Source organism: Panthera pardus, unplaced genomic scaffold, assembly GCF_024362965.1.
Source record: "Panthera pardus isolate Hobbes unplaced genomic scaffold, ASM2436296v1 HiC_scaffold_22, whole genome shotgun sequence".
Lineage (NCBI taxonomy): Eukaryota > Metazoa > Chordata > Mammalia > Carnivora > Felidae > Panthera > Panthera pardus.
In genome coordinates, this window is record NW_026526788.1 from 19,479,723 (window position 1) to 19,497,270 (window position 17,548).

Here is a 17,548-nt window from a genome sequence, read left to right on the forward strand (position 1 = left end):
TTTCCCTGAGATCAGGAACACAACAGGGATGTCCACTCTCACCGCTGTCGTTTAACATAGTGTTGGAAGTGCTAGCATCAGCAATCAGACAACAAAAGGAAATCAAAGGCGTCAAAATTGGCAAAGATGAAGTCAAGCTTTCACTTTTTGCAGATGACATGATATTATACATGGAAAATCTGATAGACTTCACCAGAAGTCTGCTAGAACTGATACATGAATTTAGCAAAGTTGCAGGATACAAAATCAACGTAATCAGTTACATTCTTATACACTAATAATGAAGCAACAGAAACACAAATAAAGAAACTGATCCCATTCACAATTGCACCAAAAAGCATAAAATACCTAGGGATAAATCTAACCAAAGATGTACAAGAGCTGTCTGAAAACTATAGAAAGCTCATGAAGGAAATTGAAGAAGATATAAAGAAATGGAAAAACATTCCGTGCTCATGGATTGGAAGAATAAATACTGTCAAAATGTCAATACTACCCAAAGCTATCTACACATTCAATGCAATCCCAATCAAAATTGCACCAGCATTCTTCTCGAAACTAGAACAAGCCATCCTAAAATTCATATGGAACCACAAAAGGCCCCAAATAGCCCAAGTAATTTTGAAGAAGATCAAAGCAGGAGGCATCACAATCCCAGACTTTAGCCTCTACTACAAAGCTATAACCATCAAGACAGCATGGTACTGGCACAAAAACAGACACATAGACCAATGGAATAGAATAGAAACCCCAGAACTAGACCCGCAAACATATGGCCAACTAATCTTTGACAAAGCAGGAAAGAATATCCAATGGAAAAAAGACAGTCTCTTTAACAAATGGTGCTGGGAGAACTGGACAGCAACACGCAGAAGATTGAAACTAGACCACTTTCTCACACCATTCACAAAAATAAACTCAAAATGGATAAAGGACCTGAATGTGAGACAGGAAACCATCAAAACCTTAGAGGAGAAAGCAGGAAAAGACCTCTCTGACCTCAGCCATAGCAATTTCTTACTTGACACATCCCCAAAGGCAAGGGAATTAAAAGCAAAAATGAACTACTGGGACCTTATGAAGATAAAAAGCTTCTGCACAGCAAAGGAAACCAACAAAACTAAAAGGCAACCAACGGAATGGGAAAAGATATTTGCAAATGACATATCGGACAAAGGGCTAGTATCCAAAATCTATAAAGAGCTCACCAAACTCCACACCCGAAAAACAAATAATCCAGTGAAGAAATGGGCAGAAAACATGCATAGACACTTCTATAGAAGACATCCGGATGGCCAACATGCATATGAAAAGATGCTCAACGTCGCTCCTCATCAGGGAAATATAAATCAAAACCACACTCAGATATCACCTCATGCCAGTCAGAGTGGCCACAATGAACAAATCAGGAGACTATAGATGCTGGAGAGGATGTGGAGAAATGGGAACCCTCTTGCACTGTTGGTGGGAATGCAAATTGGTGCAGCCAGTCTGGAAAAGTGTGGAGGTTCCTCAGAAAATTAAAAATAGACCTACCCTATGACCCAGCAATAGCACTGCTAGGAATTTACCCAAGGGATACAGGAGTACTGATGCACAGGGGCACTTGTACCCCAATGTTTATAGCAGCACTCTCAACAATAGCCAAATGATGGAAAGAGCCTAAATGTCCATCAACTGATGAATGGATAAAGAAATTGTGGTTTATATACACAATGGAGTACTACATGGCAATGAGAAAGAATGAAATATGGCCCTTTGTAGCAACATGGATGGAACTGGAGAGTGTGATCCTAAGTGAAATAAGCCATACAGAGAAAGACAGATACCATATGGTTTCACTCTTAGGTGGATCCTGAGGAAAAAAAAAAAGAGGTTAGAGTGGAAGACAGCTTAACCATAAGAGACTGTTAAAAACTGAGAACAAACTGAGGGTTGATAGGGGGTGGGAGGGAGGGGAGGGTGGGTGATGGGTATTGAGGAGGGCACCTTTTGGGATTAGCACTGGGTGTTGTATGGAAACCAATATGACAATAAACTTCAAATATTGAAAAAAAAATTGGAAACAGGTACTCAAACAAATACTTTTACAGGAACGTTCACAGCAATACAATTTACGAAAGCCAAAAGATGAAAACAACCCAAATATCCATCAATGGGTGAATGGATAAACAAAATGTGGCATTAAGTAAAATTGAGTATTACTCAGCCATAAAAGGGAACAAAATACTAATGCATACTATAATGTAGATGAACTTTAAAAACGTTATGCTGGGGTGTCTGGATGGCCCGGTCTATTGAGCATCAGACTCTTGATTTCAGCTCATGTCATGATCTCAAGGTCGTGAGATTAAGCCTCATGTCAGACTCCATGCTGGCCATGGATCCCGCTTAAGATTCTCTCTCTCCCTCTACCTCTGCCCCTCACCTGCTTGTGTGCACACGGTCTCTCAAAAAAAAAAAAAAAAAGTTATGCTAAACGAAACCCAGACACATATTTTATAATTCCATTTATATAAAATATCCTAAATACATAAGTCCATAAAAAACGGATTAGTGGTTGCCAGAGAAGGCTTAACATGTACAGGGTTTTCTTTTCTGTGATGAAAATGTTTTGTAATTAGACAGAGGTGGTGGTTGAAAAAATTGTGAATGCACTAAAAAGTATTTCCAGTCATAGAGTTAAGTGAATGTTAAGTATGCCCTTTTCCCCCTCCCTCACTTAGGAGATTCACAATGCACATTAGCACATTTAAGATTCTAAAAAATTCTGTAGTGAAAATAAAAACATTTAAACTCAGCATTTCTGAGAAATACAAATAGTCCCTCAGTTAAGTGTTTTTTAAAATGTAGGTCAAAACCCCATTAATTGAAATCAATCTAGTGGATCAGAATAAGGATCTTTAAAAAATGAAGTAGAGTAGGGGTGCCTAGGTGGCTCAGTCTGTTAGGCGTCCAACTTTGGCTCTGGTCATGATCCCATGGTTCGTGGGTTCGAGCCCTGCGTCGGGATCTGTGCTGACAGCTTGGAGCCTGGAGCCTGCTTCAGATTCTGGGTCTCCCTCTTTCTCTCTCTGCCCCTCCCCTCCTCACGCTCTGTCTCCCTCTCTCTCAAATATGGATAATAAAACCTTTAAAAAAAATTTAAAAAAAAGAAAAAGAAAAAATGAAGTAGAGTAGAAAATACAAGACTGTATCAGTAAAGACAAGCATTTTGCTTCTTGAAGATTTTGTTTCAGTGACATATACAATATACCAGGACATGCTGTTAAATGTATTTCTTTTTTTTTTTTTTTTTTAATATTTATTTATTTTGTGAGAGAGAAAGAAAGCATGCATGAGGGAGAGGAGCAGAAAGAAAGGTAGAGAGAGAATCCCTAGCAGGCTGCAAGCTATCAGCACAGAACCCAATATGGGGCTCAATCCCACAAACTGTGAGGTCATGACCTGAGCCAAAATCAAGAGTCAGATGCTTAACTGACTGAGCCACCCAGGCACTACTGTCAAATGTATTTCTTACCGAGTCATCATCAGAAAACTATGAAAAACTCTTTGAATACAACAAAACAAATCTTACCTCACTTACCATATTATAGAATTCCAGCTCTCTTGGACCCCTGGGAGGTGGCTGTAACTGTTTCAAAACTGTGCCATCCGGATGTTGCAGGATACCTATAGAACAAAATTTAGGTATTTTTTAATGCTTTGATAACAGTATACCTTGCATCACAGAATAGATGTGTTCCTAAAGTTACAGATAAATCACATTCATAAAAATCAGGGGTCTGTCTTCCTTACTTCAGAAATTTTAACATTTAACCGATACATTTCAGTGCTTGTTATATGCAAAGCACCAGAACACAAATTCCAAATATTATGGTTTTATTGTCTCCAACTACTACTCCCCTTAGAGAACCTCTCAAAAATTCTAATAAATAGAATATATTCCTAAATTTTTATAGAAATTCTTCAGTAACAGTCTTTCTGGGAGATGTTAATTTATAGTTAAACAAGAAGTTAAAAGCAGTAGCATAAATTGATTATACTCTTGTAAACAGAAAAAAAATACACGTTAAATGTGGAACTATATGAAGGTTCTATTGTGTAACTTTTTAAAGTTTCTCTTGTTATAAGAAAGCAACTAAAAACTTTTCCTGATTCAGATGTACAATGCACAGATAGTATGAAGCTACCAAGCCACTGGGAAAAGTGGGGTCTGAAATCAGACACCAAGCCGGGAGCAGGAAGGTACAACTTTTCATAACCAGCTCACTCAAAGGAGCAGCCCTTACCTAAAGTCATCACATATGTACCAGCACTGGCCCTGTCTCTATACCATGAAGAATCATTCCCAAATGTATACATTAAACTCTTAAATTTTCAAATACTAAGATTTCACAAAATCATGCCTGTTAAAACACAATAGGGCTCAAATAACCTATTTATTTTGAGAAAATATGCCACTTAGGCTTCTATTTCTTTTGGCAAGTCAGGAATTTTGAATCATTACAAAAATACAGAATTTAATCAACAGAAGCAGAAAATCTGAAGAAGTACAGTTATCAAGTTTATTTAACACCTAGATATAGAATAGAAGAAAGGTAAATATTCAGCCATATGTTAAGACTGGTTGGTAAGTAGTTGAAAGATTTTGGGAATTTAAGGAGTAATCTAATATAACTATAAATTACTGAAGAGAAATTCTGTTCCTGAAGTTTGGGATGTTGAACAAAAAAGGCCTGCATTCCCTTGGCAATAAGATATTTTCTATGGGCTAATGAGGAGTGGTAGAGGCAAAGAAGCCCTGATGAACTAAATTCCACAGGGTCAGAGAATGGAGCATTCATATATGGGGAGTGAACCATGCTGCTTCCCTACCTTGGGCCAGGGACCTACTCTAGAAACAGGTGAACCTACCATTAGGCAAATACATTTTATCAGGCAAACAGAAATCAGCTAGACTGTAGACAACAGTGTGGTGTAGCAAAGTGGTTTAGAGACAATAGTCCTCTAACACAAAAACAGACTACTTGGTTCAACAATTCAACACTACTCACTCTGCAACACATACCCTCCAAGTTTTTTAAAGAAAGTAGCTGTGGAGGGGAAAATGGTAGCTCCAGACATTGCAGAATCCAAAAGTAAACCAAAACAGCCAAATCACTCCAGCTGAAAACTGTCAAGATACAAAAGAAAGCATCTTGGAAGCCTGGGTCAATAACAGATTAACTGGCAAAAATGTCCATACTACCCAAAGCAATCTACAGATTTAATGCAATTTCTATCAAAATAACATTTTTTACAGAACTAAAATAAAGAATTCCAAAATTTGTATGAAGCCACAATAGCCAAAGCTGAATAGCCAAAGCAATCTTGAAAAAGAAGAAACCAGGAGGTATCACAATCCCAAGTTTCAAGATATATTATAAAGCTGTCATAATCAAAACAGGATGGTACTTGCACAAAAACAGACACATAGATCAATAGAACAAAACAGAAAACCCAGAAATAGGCCCATGATTATATGGTCAAAGAAGGAAAGAATATACAATGGAGAAGAAGTCTCTTTAACAAATGGTGCTGGGAAAACTGGACAGCAACATGCAATAGAATGAAACTGGACCACTTTCTTACACCATACACAAAAATAAACTAAAAATGGACTAAAGAGCTAAATGTGGGACCTGAAACCATAAAAATCCTAGCACAGGCAGTAATTTCGCTGATATTGGCTGTAGCAACTTCTCTCTAGATATGGAAACAAAGGAAACAAAGGAAAGGCAAAGGAAACAAAGGTAGAAATAAACTATTGGGACTACATCAAAATAAAAAGCTTGTGCACAGTGAAGGAAACAACCAACAAAACTAAAAGACAAGCTAATGAATGGGAGAAGATATTTGCAAATGATATAGCCAGTAAAGGATTAGTATCTAAAATACATAATGAACACACACAACCAACATCCAAAAAACAAATAATCCAATTAAAAATTGGGCAGAAATTATGAACAGACATTTCTCCAAAGACATCTAGATGGACAGCAGACACATGAAAAGATGCCCAACATCACTAATCATTAGGGAAATGCAAATCAAAACCACAATGAGGTATCACTTCGCACCTGTCAGAATGGCTAATATCAAAAATACAAGAAGCAAGTGTTGGTGAGGATGTGGAAAAAAGGGACACTTCTGCACTGTTGGTGGGAATGTAAACTGGTGTAGCCACTGTGGAAAACAGGATGTAGTTTCCTCAAAAAGTTAAAAAAAAAAAATTACCAGGGGCGCCTGGGTGGCTCAGTTGGTTAAAAATCCAACTTTGGCTCAGGGTATGATCTCACAATTTGTGAATTTGAGCCCCACATGGTGCTCTCTGCTGTCAGGGCAGAGCCCATGTTGGATCCTCTGTTCTCTCTCTGCCCCTACCCCACTCACGCACTCTCTCAAAAATAAATAAACATTTAAAAAAATATAGAATTACCATATGATCCAGTTCCACTAATGGGCATAAATACCCCCAAACTACAGCAACACTAATTTGGAAAGATATATACACCGCTACATTTATTGCAGTGTTATTTATAACAGCCAAATAATGGAAGCAACCCAAATGTTCACTGACAGATGAATGGATAAAAAAAAAATGTGGTATATACAAACACACACACACACACACACACACACACACACACACACACAGGAATATTACTCAGCAATAAAAAAGAATGAAATGTTGCCATTTGCAACAACACAGATCAAGCAGAAGAGTGTAATGCTAAGCAAAATAAGTCAGTCAGAGAAAGACAAATACCATATTATTTCACTCATATGCAGAATTTAAGAAAAAAAAACAAAAAGACAAGCAAATAGATGGGGAGTAAATACACTTGTAATTAATCCAGGGATCAAAATTCACAAGGGAAATTAAAACACACTTTTAATGAAATGATAATTAAAACTAACATATCAAAATTTGTGAAATGTACCTAAAATAGTACTTAGAAGAAAAATGTGTAGTTTTAAGTGCTTATATTAGAAAAGAAAAAAAAAAAGATTCCAACTTATGATGCTAGAAAAAAAGGTAGTATATTAACCCCAAGTAAATAGAGCCAAAAAAACAAAAACAAAAACAAACAATGAAATAAGAATGGACAACAGAAAAAATTTAAGACTCTGAGAGGCACCTGGGTGGCTCAGTCAGTTAAGCTTCCAACTCTTGGTTTTGCCTCAGGTCATGATCTCACAGTTTCCTGAGTTCATAATTTTAAATATCCTGAGACAACTGTAGGCCAAAATGAGGTGAACATTAAGTTCTATCAAACATTTACAGAAAAAAAGAATACCAATCTTATCAATTTCTTTTCAGAAAACAGAAAAGGAACAGTTCCCCACTAATTTTATGAAACCAGTATATTCTTTTTAAAAATCCCAATGAGGACTTAAAAGAAAATTGTAGACAATTATCTCAAATGAACAGTCACAGAAATCTTTAATGAAACATCAGTAAATCTAATTAATCCAGCAATATACATAGGATAATTTATCATGACCATGTGGACTTATTCCAGGAATGCAAAGTTGGTTTAAGTATTTCAAAATGAGGAAATATATTGATATTTTGGGTGAGACAGAATTCTCAATGAGAAAGAAGGGATATAAAAATATAGAACAGGTGAAGGTAAAGAACAATCCTGTGGTATTAGGTTTGAATTATAGGTATTTAAGTATGATCTCAAAATTTTAAAAATATGAAATTATGTACCTTTTAGTCCAATCTGCCAAAAGGACAAACAGCAACCACACCAAAGGAACAATGACTACACCTGGTGCCCATAGTTTGGTTTTTAAATACCATATATCCCTAAAGGAATCAAGTTCTTGAAAAAAAATTAGCTCACTCCAGGCCTGGAACAGAGAAAGTACATGATGAACATAGAACAATTTTTTATGCCAGAAAGTGAGAAAACGCTTTAAAAGAAAAATGGAAAATGTTGAAAAGACCCAGGAGCCAGCTTGAAGAAGCTTCCACTGCGCAAATTTGGGACAATCTGAGCATCAAAATAAGCAGTAACAATAATGGATAAGATCCATCTATCAAAGTTTCCAAAATCCATTAGTCTATCCTTATAATGAAAGAAAGCAAGAGAGAGAAAAGAGAAACCTACAATTCCCTAAAGAAGAAGGCAACTAAACAAATTTAAGAGGAATGACAGAGTTAGAAAATTACCATTTTGCAACTACCATATAGTAGTGAGTTGGTCAAATACTGTCAATGGATGCTTATGATGTTGGGTGAAAACTGATGAGGAACAGGATTTGAACAGTCTCAGTCTCTTTATTCCTTTCAAATTACTTAATTACAATAGGAAAAACGAAAACTTTACAGTGGAAAATCCGGCAGATATCACCTAACCAGGTGATCAAAGTCACAACACCAGTAATGAAATTGACATTCTGTGCTTTATGATATGCTTCAAGAACTCAAAATAACTAATACAGTATTCTGACCAAAATGCCTTAATCTGAATCTAATCATGAAGAATTAGGCAAACTTAAAGAATATTACAAAAAGCCATGCATATACTCTTCATATATTTCAGTTATAAAAAAAACATAAAGAAAAAACTGAAAACCTGCTCCAAATGACAGGCAACTAAAGAGTCCTAATAACTAAATGCAATCTGTAGTCTTAGATGGGGGAAAATTGCTACAAAGAATATCATAGAAAAAATACCAAAAACCTAAAGTTAAATATTCTCAGTTTGATCATTTTACCATGGTTAGGTAAGAAAAGTTCTCATTTTTAGGACAGACTTAATTATTTAGAGAAAAGAGGTCCTGATGGTCTGCAATTTAATCCTAAATGGTTCTGCAAAATCATTATCAAATACAGAGAGTGATAAAGCATATGTGGCAAAATATTAATAGGTAAACCTAGATAAATGGTATACATTAGTTGATTGTACCATTCTTGCAACTTTTAAGTAAGTTTAAAATTTTTCCAAAATAAAATAAAAATTCTTTAAAAGGCAGTACAATTTACAGTAGCATCAAATACTTAGAGAAAATCTAATGAATGCTGTGTAAGATCTCTACACTGAAAACTATGACTAAGAGAAATTTAAGAAGGCCTAAATAAATGGAGAGATATACCATATTCACGTATTGAAGACTCAGTATTATAAAGAAACCAATTTTCACCCAAGCAACCTACAGACTCAAAGCAGACACAAAACCTTACCTTTTCTCGGGAAAAATGACAAGTTGATTTAAATTTTATATGGAAATGCAAAGGACCAGAAACTGTCAAGACAATCTTGAAAAAGAAAATGGGATGTAATCAAGATTCAATACCTCACTGAATTAAAACAATGAGATATTACTGCTAGGATAAACAAATAAATCAATGAAAATAAATAAAAGTCCAAAAACAAATCCAGGAAACCTGATTGAAAAAACTGGGGTACATGCACAATGGAGTACAGCAGAGATGTAAAAGTGGATGAGGAAGCACTCTATGAACTGATACTACTGATTTCTAAGACATACTAAGTTTAAAATGTGAAGTGCAAAACAGTATATATCGCATACTACTTTTTGTGTCAGAAAGAAAAATGTGAAAATTTATACATATCTGCTTATTTTTGCAACAAGTAACTTAGAAAGGATAAATCAGAAAACAATGACATTATACCTACAAGGGATGCTAAGAAATGGGTGGAGTGACAGAGAATGGAGTGACACTGTTTTTAAAAAAATTTTTTGAACATTTATATTTATTTTTGAGAGAGAGAGAGTGTGTGTGTGTGTACATGCTAGCAAGTGGAAGAGGGGCAGAGATAGGGAGACAGAGGATCAGAACCAGTCCTCACTGCGAGTGCAGACCCCATTGTGGGGTTTGAACTCACAAACTGGGAAATCATGACCTGAGCCAAAATCAAGAGTCAGCCGCTTAACTGACTGAGCCACTCAGGCTCCCCTGGAGTGACACTTCTGATAGACCTTTCTGTAAACCTTTTGAAAGCATGTTCATTTTACAAGCATTCAAAAATACATAATTAAATAAAAAATGAAGGGAAGGAACTGAATTTAAACAGAAACAAATAAATCCAACTGTCTTTCAAATAAATAATATTACCTTAAAGAAGGGGTAAAAATAACCAAAAAACAAAACAAAACAAAAACAACAAAACCCTAATCCAAAAAACTTTTACAGAGTTTCCAACCACACACCCTTGGTAAAAGGGAACTTCATTTTGAATTCTTTATTCTAGGTTTGTTTTCTACAGTAGGGTGTGTATAGAAATTCTGAAAATTATAGGATCAAGCAAAAGAACAACAACAACAGGAAAACCCAAAAAACCCACAAAAAACATTAACAATGTTGGGAGCCAGAGTTCTCACTGAGGAAGATGGGAAATATAAATTTAGAATCGGGAAAGGAAAGGAAAGGAAAGGAAAGGAAAGGAAAGGAAAGGAAAGGAAAGGAAAGGAAAGGAAAAGGAAGAACTCTGTGAAGTTGGAATGACATCAGAAGTATTAGTAGGAAATTAGAATTTCTAAAATATTTACACATTCTTTTCAGTTACGTTTACTGAAAAGGCCAGGAAGCAGTAACACTCCAATAGCACCCAGATCTTGGTTTCCAAATACAATTTCTCACTGAAAATGAACCAGGGCCCCTGAGAGAAATTGCTAGTTCTAGAACTGGGAAGGGAAAGTAGGAGATGAGTCTAAAATAACTTGTGACATAAAGAAAGGAAGTGCTCCCACTAACCAAATATGGAACAATTTGAACAGGAAAATAAATACGTTCTATAAAGGGTCATGACACTTTATAAAATAAGAATCGATGGGTCCAAACTGACAGTATAAATGACAGGGGAACCTGGGTGGCTCAGTCGGTTAAGTGTCCAACGCTTGATTTCAGCTCAGGTCATGATTTCACAGTTCATGAAATCCAGACCTATGCTGGGCTTTGCACTCAGAGCACAGAGGCTGCTTGGTTGGGATTCTCTCTCTCCCTCTTTCTCCCTGCACCCTCAATTCCTTCCACATGAGCCCTCTCTCTCAAGATAGTAAACAAACTTAGAAAAAAAAGGACATACATATATAGGAGTAAAGGGAGGGCTATTTCTCAGACTGCTGTTAAAATAGGAGTGATAGAATTGGGAAGAAAAAAAAAATCACAATTTTTCAACTCTCAGAGTAAAGATTGCTTCAGGCAAGAATCATCCATAAATGCCAAATCTAGGGCTAGAATATGATGAAGATCTGGATATATCATGATCTCAAAGTGTCTCTTCACAAACAGCTTATTAGTTGCAAAGGGAAAAATATTAACTACATACTGGAGAAGCCAGACCACAACTGGACAGGATGATCAAAATTAATATTACTAATAATGGGCAGATGCACACTATGAGCCCCCAGATGTGATACCTTAAGGAGAACACACTTGTATAATGCTCAAATCAGAAATGCATCACCTGAATCTCATCCTGACAACCCATCAGAAATTCAAATTAAAGAACATTTCATAAAATAACTAGCCTGTACTCATAAAGAATGACAATGTCATAAAAGACAAAGGCTGAGGAATTGTTATAAATTAAAGGAGTCTAAGAGACAGGACAACTAAATGCAATAAATGATCTTGAACTAAATCCTGGGCTGAGAAAAATACGATAAATGTGATAAAAGGCATTGGAACAGTTGCCAAAATTAGATTATGGACTACAGGTAACAAATTAGATAAAACGCTGTATCACTGTTAAATTTCCCATATTTGATAAACATGCTATGGTTACAGAAATACACACTGAAGTATACTCCTAGAAAACACACACTGTTATCCAAAGGATACAAAAATACTGATTCAAAGGGGCACATGCACCCCAATGTTTGTAGCATCACCATCAACAATAGCCACATTATGGAAAGAGCCCAAGTGTCCATCAACTGATGAATGGATAAAGATGTGGTATCTACATACAATAGAATATTACTCAGTGATCAAAAAGAATGAAATCTTGCCATTTGCAAAAGCATGGATGGAACTACAGTGTATTAATGCAAAGCTAAATAGATCAGTCGGAGAAAGATAAATATAGGATTTCACTCATATGTGGCATTTAAGAAACAAAACAGATGAACATAGGGGAAGGGAAATAAAAACAAGATAAAAACAGAGAGAGCCACAAGAGACTTAAATACAGAGAACAAACTGAGGGTTGCTGGATGGGTGTTAGGTGGAGAGATGGGCTAAATGAGTGATGGGCATTAAGGAGGACACTTACTGGGATGAGCACTGGTGTTCTATGTAAGTGATGAATAACTAAATTCTACTTCTGAAACCATTACCACACTATATGTTAACTAGCTTGGATTTAAATAAAATTTAAAAAAAGAAATAAAAACAAAAAACAAAAATAAAGAAAATACACACTGAAGTACTGCTGTGTAAAAGGGGCAAGATATATGCAACCTATTCTCAAATAGTTCCCCCAAAATAATGGGCATAAAGAGAGAAATTCCACAAAATGTTAAGTTCTCTGTATTGTTCTTGCAACTTTTCTCTAAGTCTGAAAGTATTTTAAGTCAATTAGTTTCAGGGCATATCTAATAAAATAGACCATAAACCAAAATAAATAACATCACTTTAAATTCTTTTACCTATAGACTACTTCATTTCTATATCCTTAGTTGGATCAAGAAACAAATACCAGATTTCAAATATTTGTTTGAAAGTTTAAGGACCTTTGAAAGAAATTAATGGTACATGTTATATGTCAAAACAAAATGAAGATTTCATGCTAACTTTGGTGAGCTCTGGGAGTTTAAATTGATCGCATTTACACTTTTGTGAAACCTCCCTATAGAAAATGTTGCACGATGTATAACATACACTATACTATAATGTACAAAATGCTTAATACATATTTATAATAGCAAAAATATAGTGAAAATATAAAAATCCACCACTAGAGGAATAGTTAAATTATGATATACTGTAGAACACAACAGTTTTCTAAAAGAATGAAGTATATTATATATAAGCATATAATGAGGTGTATTTTAAAAAAATGAAGTGTATTATAAGTACAAAAATATGGATATACTACATAATACAGAATTAAAACAAAAAGTTGCTGATACATGTTTTCGTACAAAAAATCAGAGTTGTATTAATGTTCTTATGTATGTGCCCAGAAACAAAAACCTCAAAGGATATAGGAGGAATAGTTACCAGTGACTACCTCTGGAAGATGGAGAGGAGGGGAAAGGGTACAATTATGCTGTTTGAATTTTTTTTCCGAAAAGATCATGTACTACTTTAACAATTAAAACACACACACACACACACACACACACACACACACACACACAACTTTGTATTGTTAGAAATGACTGAAATGTTCTTCAATGAAATATGATTCATGAAATCTTATTTCATCGAAAAATATAAAATATAACTGATAACAAAACTATAACATATTCTTATTACTCAACTGTAACAAAATCTATTTTTGTGTTCAAGTGCCTTTGTGCAATTGGTTCCATGTTCTTAATTTTTAATTTAACAAAGCCAACAACTCCTTTTTGGAGATAGGTTTATCAATCCTAAACTGATAAACCTTTACTTAATGACAGTAACAAAAATTTTAAAAAGCAAAACAAATATCCACACAATGTCTTTAAGAAAGTTTATTCTGAGAATTTCAGTTGACAGGCAAACTGAAGTATGATCTACACAACGTACTTTACAACTATAAGTGATTTATGATAGTAGAGAGACACTCTTGAACTTTGAATTACTGACTATCTTGTTATCCATTTTATGAACAGGGAAGATTATCATCCTCAGGTGTCCTTCCACTAACAATATATGTTAGGTTGTGTACATAATTGAGAATTAAATACAACAAAATATTTATTAGGTTGTTAGTACAGTATGTTTGAAGCCACCCCTCATCAAGAGAACCTTACAAAATTGAAAAAAAAAAGCTTATTTTACATTGAATGCAACAATAAAATTAACAACTATTTAGAATCTCAACTAACTTTAATTAGGTAATTTGGGTGACAAATTAACTCTCTCAGCCACTGTTTTGAAAGGTGGCTTAAAGTCACATTTAGAGTACATTTGTAATTAGTGAACAGGCAACAGGCTCACTATTACATACTTTGATAAGCAATGGTTACAATCTCAAATGACAATCACCATTGAGACTGTGTTTATGTTGGGATTTTTTGTTTATCCATATACTCTGTTGCACATGAGCCGATCTCTAGGGACCCTGAGGGAAACGATTATTTTTTTCAGCTTCTAAAATATTATTAGGAATATTATCATTACAATTCATTAAAATAAATCAATAAGTATGTAATATAAGCCTATTAACACTAATTCCATAATTACTCTCAAACTCTCATTACCAGAAGAGACACACACAAGAATGCATTGTTTCCTTCCATTTAGGCTAAGCATCTTGAGAACTGTATTTGTTTCCTTACCTGTGTGTACTAAAAAAAAACAAAACTGTCATTTTTCACCCTTTCAACATTTCCCAATTCTTTTTAAAGCCTTATTTTATTTTTATTTTTTTATATTTTATGTTAGAGAGAGAGGAAAAGGGAGGGGAGAGGGAGAGAGAAAATCTTAAGCAGGCTCCTCACTCAGCAAAGAGTCCAACACTGGCCTCATCCCACCACCCTGGGATCATGCCCTGAGCAGAAACCAACAGATGCTCAAACGGACTGAGCCACCCAGTCACCCCTCAACATTTCTCAATTTAATCTCTAATACAAGACTATGAGGTCTCTAACTTCAAGGAACGCACAATTCAGTGGGGAGAAAGGCATGCAATCTACAGGATATGATCATTAATGCTTAACTTTCAACAAGAGAAAAGAAAGGTTAGGTAAAGATAAAAGCAGGAAGAAATGTTGCTCTTTGAGAAATAACATACATACATTCAAAAGAGTACTCATCCATTTTCAAATACCCTTGTTGAGTTGTTAATCTGTAAGAACAATACACAGTGGAAAAATACAGTACTGAGGCAGGACCCTTGGTTTCCCAATTCTAACACACGGTAGCTTGTGTGCCTTCAGGCTTGTCACATAACCAGGGTTGGTCTCAGTTATCTCATCTAAAAAGGTCAGTATTATCTTACCAGCCTAAACCCGAATCATTTTACTAGCATAAACCAAAGTATCTAGTGGTTTCCAAGTCTAAGACCCCCACTACTCACATTCTCATATATCAGATTCCCCAAGTAATCATGGCACAGAGTACCAGTGTGAGTAAGCTAGGTGAATTATGGTTCCTAAATTGAACTTTTACATCACCAAGAGAATAAATTATGATAGGTCCTGTATTGTACTTCGAATGTGGTAGGCTCACAAAATGCGTTACACAGGCCATGACATAGTCTTAAAAAGATAATCAAGAATAACTGAATGTCTATAACTGTGTACCATTCTAGTACTACAGCAGGGTTTATTTCCTACCCTGAATTCGAGTTTCTGCACTACCGGAACCACGCCTCCTGAGAACCAGGGGATAGCAGAAAAACCTCTCTGCGGGGCAGGGAGAAAGATCTCGGGTAAGTCAAGACAAGCGTTCCCAAACAGTCAGTCAGTCAGTCAGTCAGTCAATCAGTTAATGAAATAAGCCATATATTTTTTCTTGCCCTCAATGATCAATGAAATAAGCCCTGTATTTTTTCTTTCCCTCCAGCTATGCAGCTGCACAAAGAAGAGAAGCACCAGATTAGCATCATCTGCATTTCATTCCTTTTCTTGTGCAATAGCTACCCGCCTATAATAAACAGACCTTGTGCGCAGGGGAGAATTTACTTCCCCGTCCAGTGAAAATGAAGTTCCTTTTTTTCCCCCCCCCCCACTAACAACGCCGTCTCCAACCAACATCCACCCTCCTGAAGAGACCAGGCACTCCTCTCCCCGCCACCTCCTGCCGCTAGTCTGACGCCCCCAACCCTAGAAATCGCCCCCCTTTCGAGTCCTTGCTGCAAGGGTCGCGAGGAGAGCTCTGGGTGACAGCGGAAGAAGCCGGCGGGGGGGGGGGGGGGGGGTAGTTGATCGCCCAGACCGCAGGGAGTCCAGCCCGGCCGGTGAGCGCCAAGCTGCCTCTGCCGGCCGGGGGTTCGCGGAGGCGGAAGGGGAGCGGCGAGCCCCGCGCTACCCACACTTACCCACTTTGTCCTTTCCGTACATGTGCCCGGCCACCTGATGCGAGAGGGGCACGCAACCATTGAGGAAGCGGAGCCTGCCGCCTGCCGGCTTCGGGATGCCCTCGGGGGGGGGCTCGCTCACGGGTGGGGTCCGCATTTCTGGGGGGCCAGGAGCCTCGAGTCGGAGGGGGGATGGCGGCTCCGTTGCCATAACACAGAGCCGAAGCGGTAGCTGCAGCGAGAGCAGGAAAAAAATAGGGCGGAGGGAGGGGGAGCCGGAGAACCCGGGGGTCGCTCAGGCTTGGCCGCGAGGAGGCCCGGGGGTTCCCGCGGCTAGTGCCCGTTGAGGCCCGGGAAGGGGGCCCATGACGCCGCGGAGGCGCAGGCGCTCCCCTGCCCAACTCTCGGCGGAGCGCAGCTCCTGACTCCCGCTGCTCTGCAGCTGCGGCCACAGTTACCGCCGCAGCCCTGGAGACGGAACCGAGACGAGGAGAGGTGGCGGTGGCGGCGGCGCCCCGCGCTCCCAGGGGCCCTGACGGCGACGGCGGCCCCACCTCCAGCGCTCCCGCCCCCTCCCGCCGTCCTCCAGTCCCCTCAGCTGCCGCGCGCGTCAGCGCCGCCTGCACAGCCGCCGCAGCCGCGAGCTTCCGACTGCGCGACCCGCGGCTGCCGCTGCTACTGAGCATGCCCAGAGGCTGCCCGACGGGACCCCCCGCAGCGGGGCGGGAGCTCGGCGCCGCCCGGGAGAGCTGATGGATACCGGGTGGGGCGAGCGCGTTCCAGGTCTTTCTCACACCCACTCCTCAGCTGGCGTTACAATGCCAGCGGAGCTGTTGTACCTTCATTCATTCAGTGGGAGTTTCAGCGCTTATTGGGGTCCAGCTCAAGACGCCAGAGGCTCCCAATGATGAAGAGCAATCAGTCAAGTGTTGAGAGTTGGGAGGCAGTAGTTGTGCCAAGTATGGCTTCGGAGGCTACAATCCCTCCAACTCCCACCCTGCATAGAGACAATAGGAGTTATAAACAGGCAGCTTCTTTAAAAACGTATCTCCAAAACATCCATTGAGTCAATTCCAACCCCCCTAAACTGCTTTTATAAAAAATATTTTTTAACCGACACTAATTTCAGACTGTAGAAGATAGAGAATAATCTTGGGGGGAGGGGGGCAGTACATTTTTCTGCAGAAATAAGCCGCTCCCCCCCCCCCCAACCCTTAGCTCAGGTTCCAAGGTTCCCAGAGATAATTGACTCAAAAGCATTAGAAAGTGATGCACGCCAGGAGTGAGGTTTTGAAATAGCACTCCACAATTGATACCTGTGTGTCTGCCACTGGCATTTTCTACTTAGA

The 17,548-nt window shown here is 38.1% G+C and overlaps 1 protein-coding gene across 4 annotated transcripts in view; it reads right to left on the reverse strand.

Annotated features, from left to right (window-relative positions):
* The window catches only part of IPMK (inositol polyphosphate multikinase), a 65,204-nt gene extending 48,029 nt beyond the window's left edge, over window positions 1-17,175 (reverse strand). The window contains exons 1-3 of one of the 4 annotated variants that reach the window (XM_053910286.1): window positions 17,039-17,175; window positions 16,221-16,431; window positions 3,587-3,672 (exon numbers count right to left, since the gene is read on the reverse strand). In XM_053910286.1, the coding sequence (XP_053766261.1) occupies window positions 3,587-3,672; window positions 16,221-16,431; window positions 17,039-17,044 (303 nt within the window). In that variant the 5' untranslated portion in view covers window positions 17,045-17,175. Of the gene's footprint in view, window positions 1-3,577; window positions 3,673-5,057; window positions 5,239-16,220; window positions 16,432-17,038 lie in introns of those variants that run through there. The other 3 variants (XM_053910285.1, XM_053910287.1, XM_019436071.2) reach the window with 3 other exon arrangements.
* Window positions 17,176-17,548: the final 373 nt, after the last annotated feature.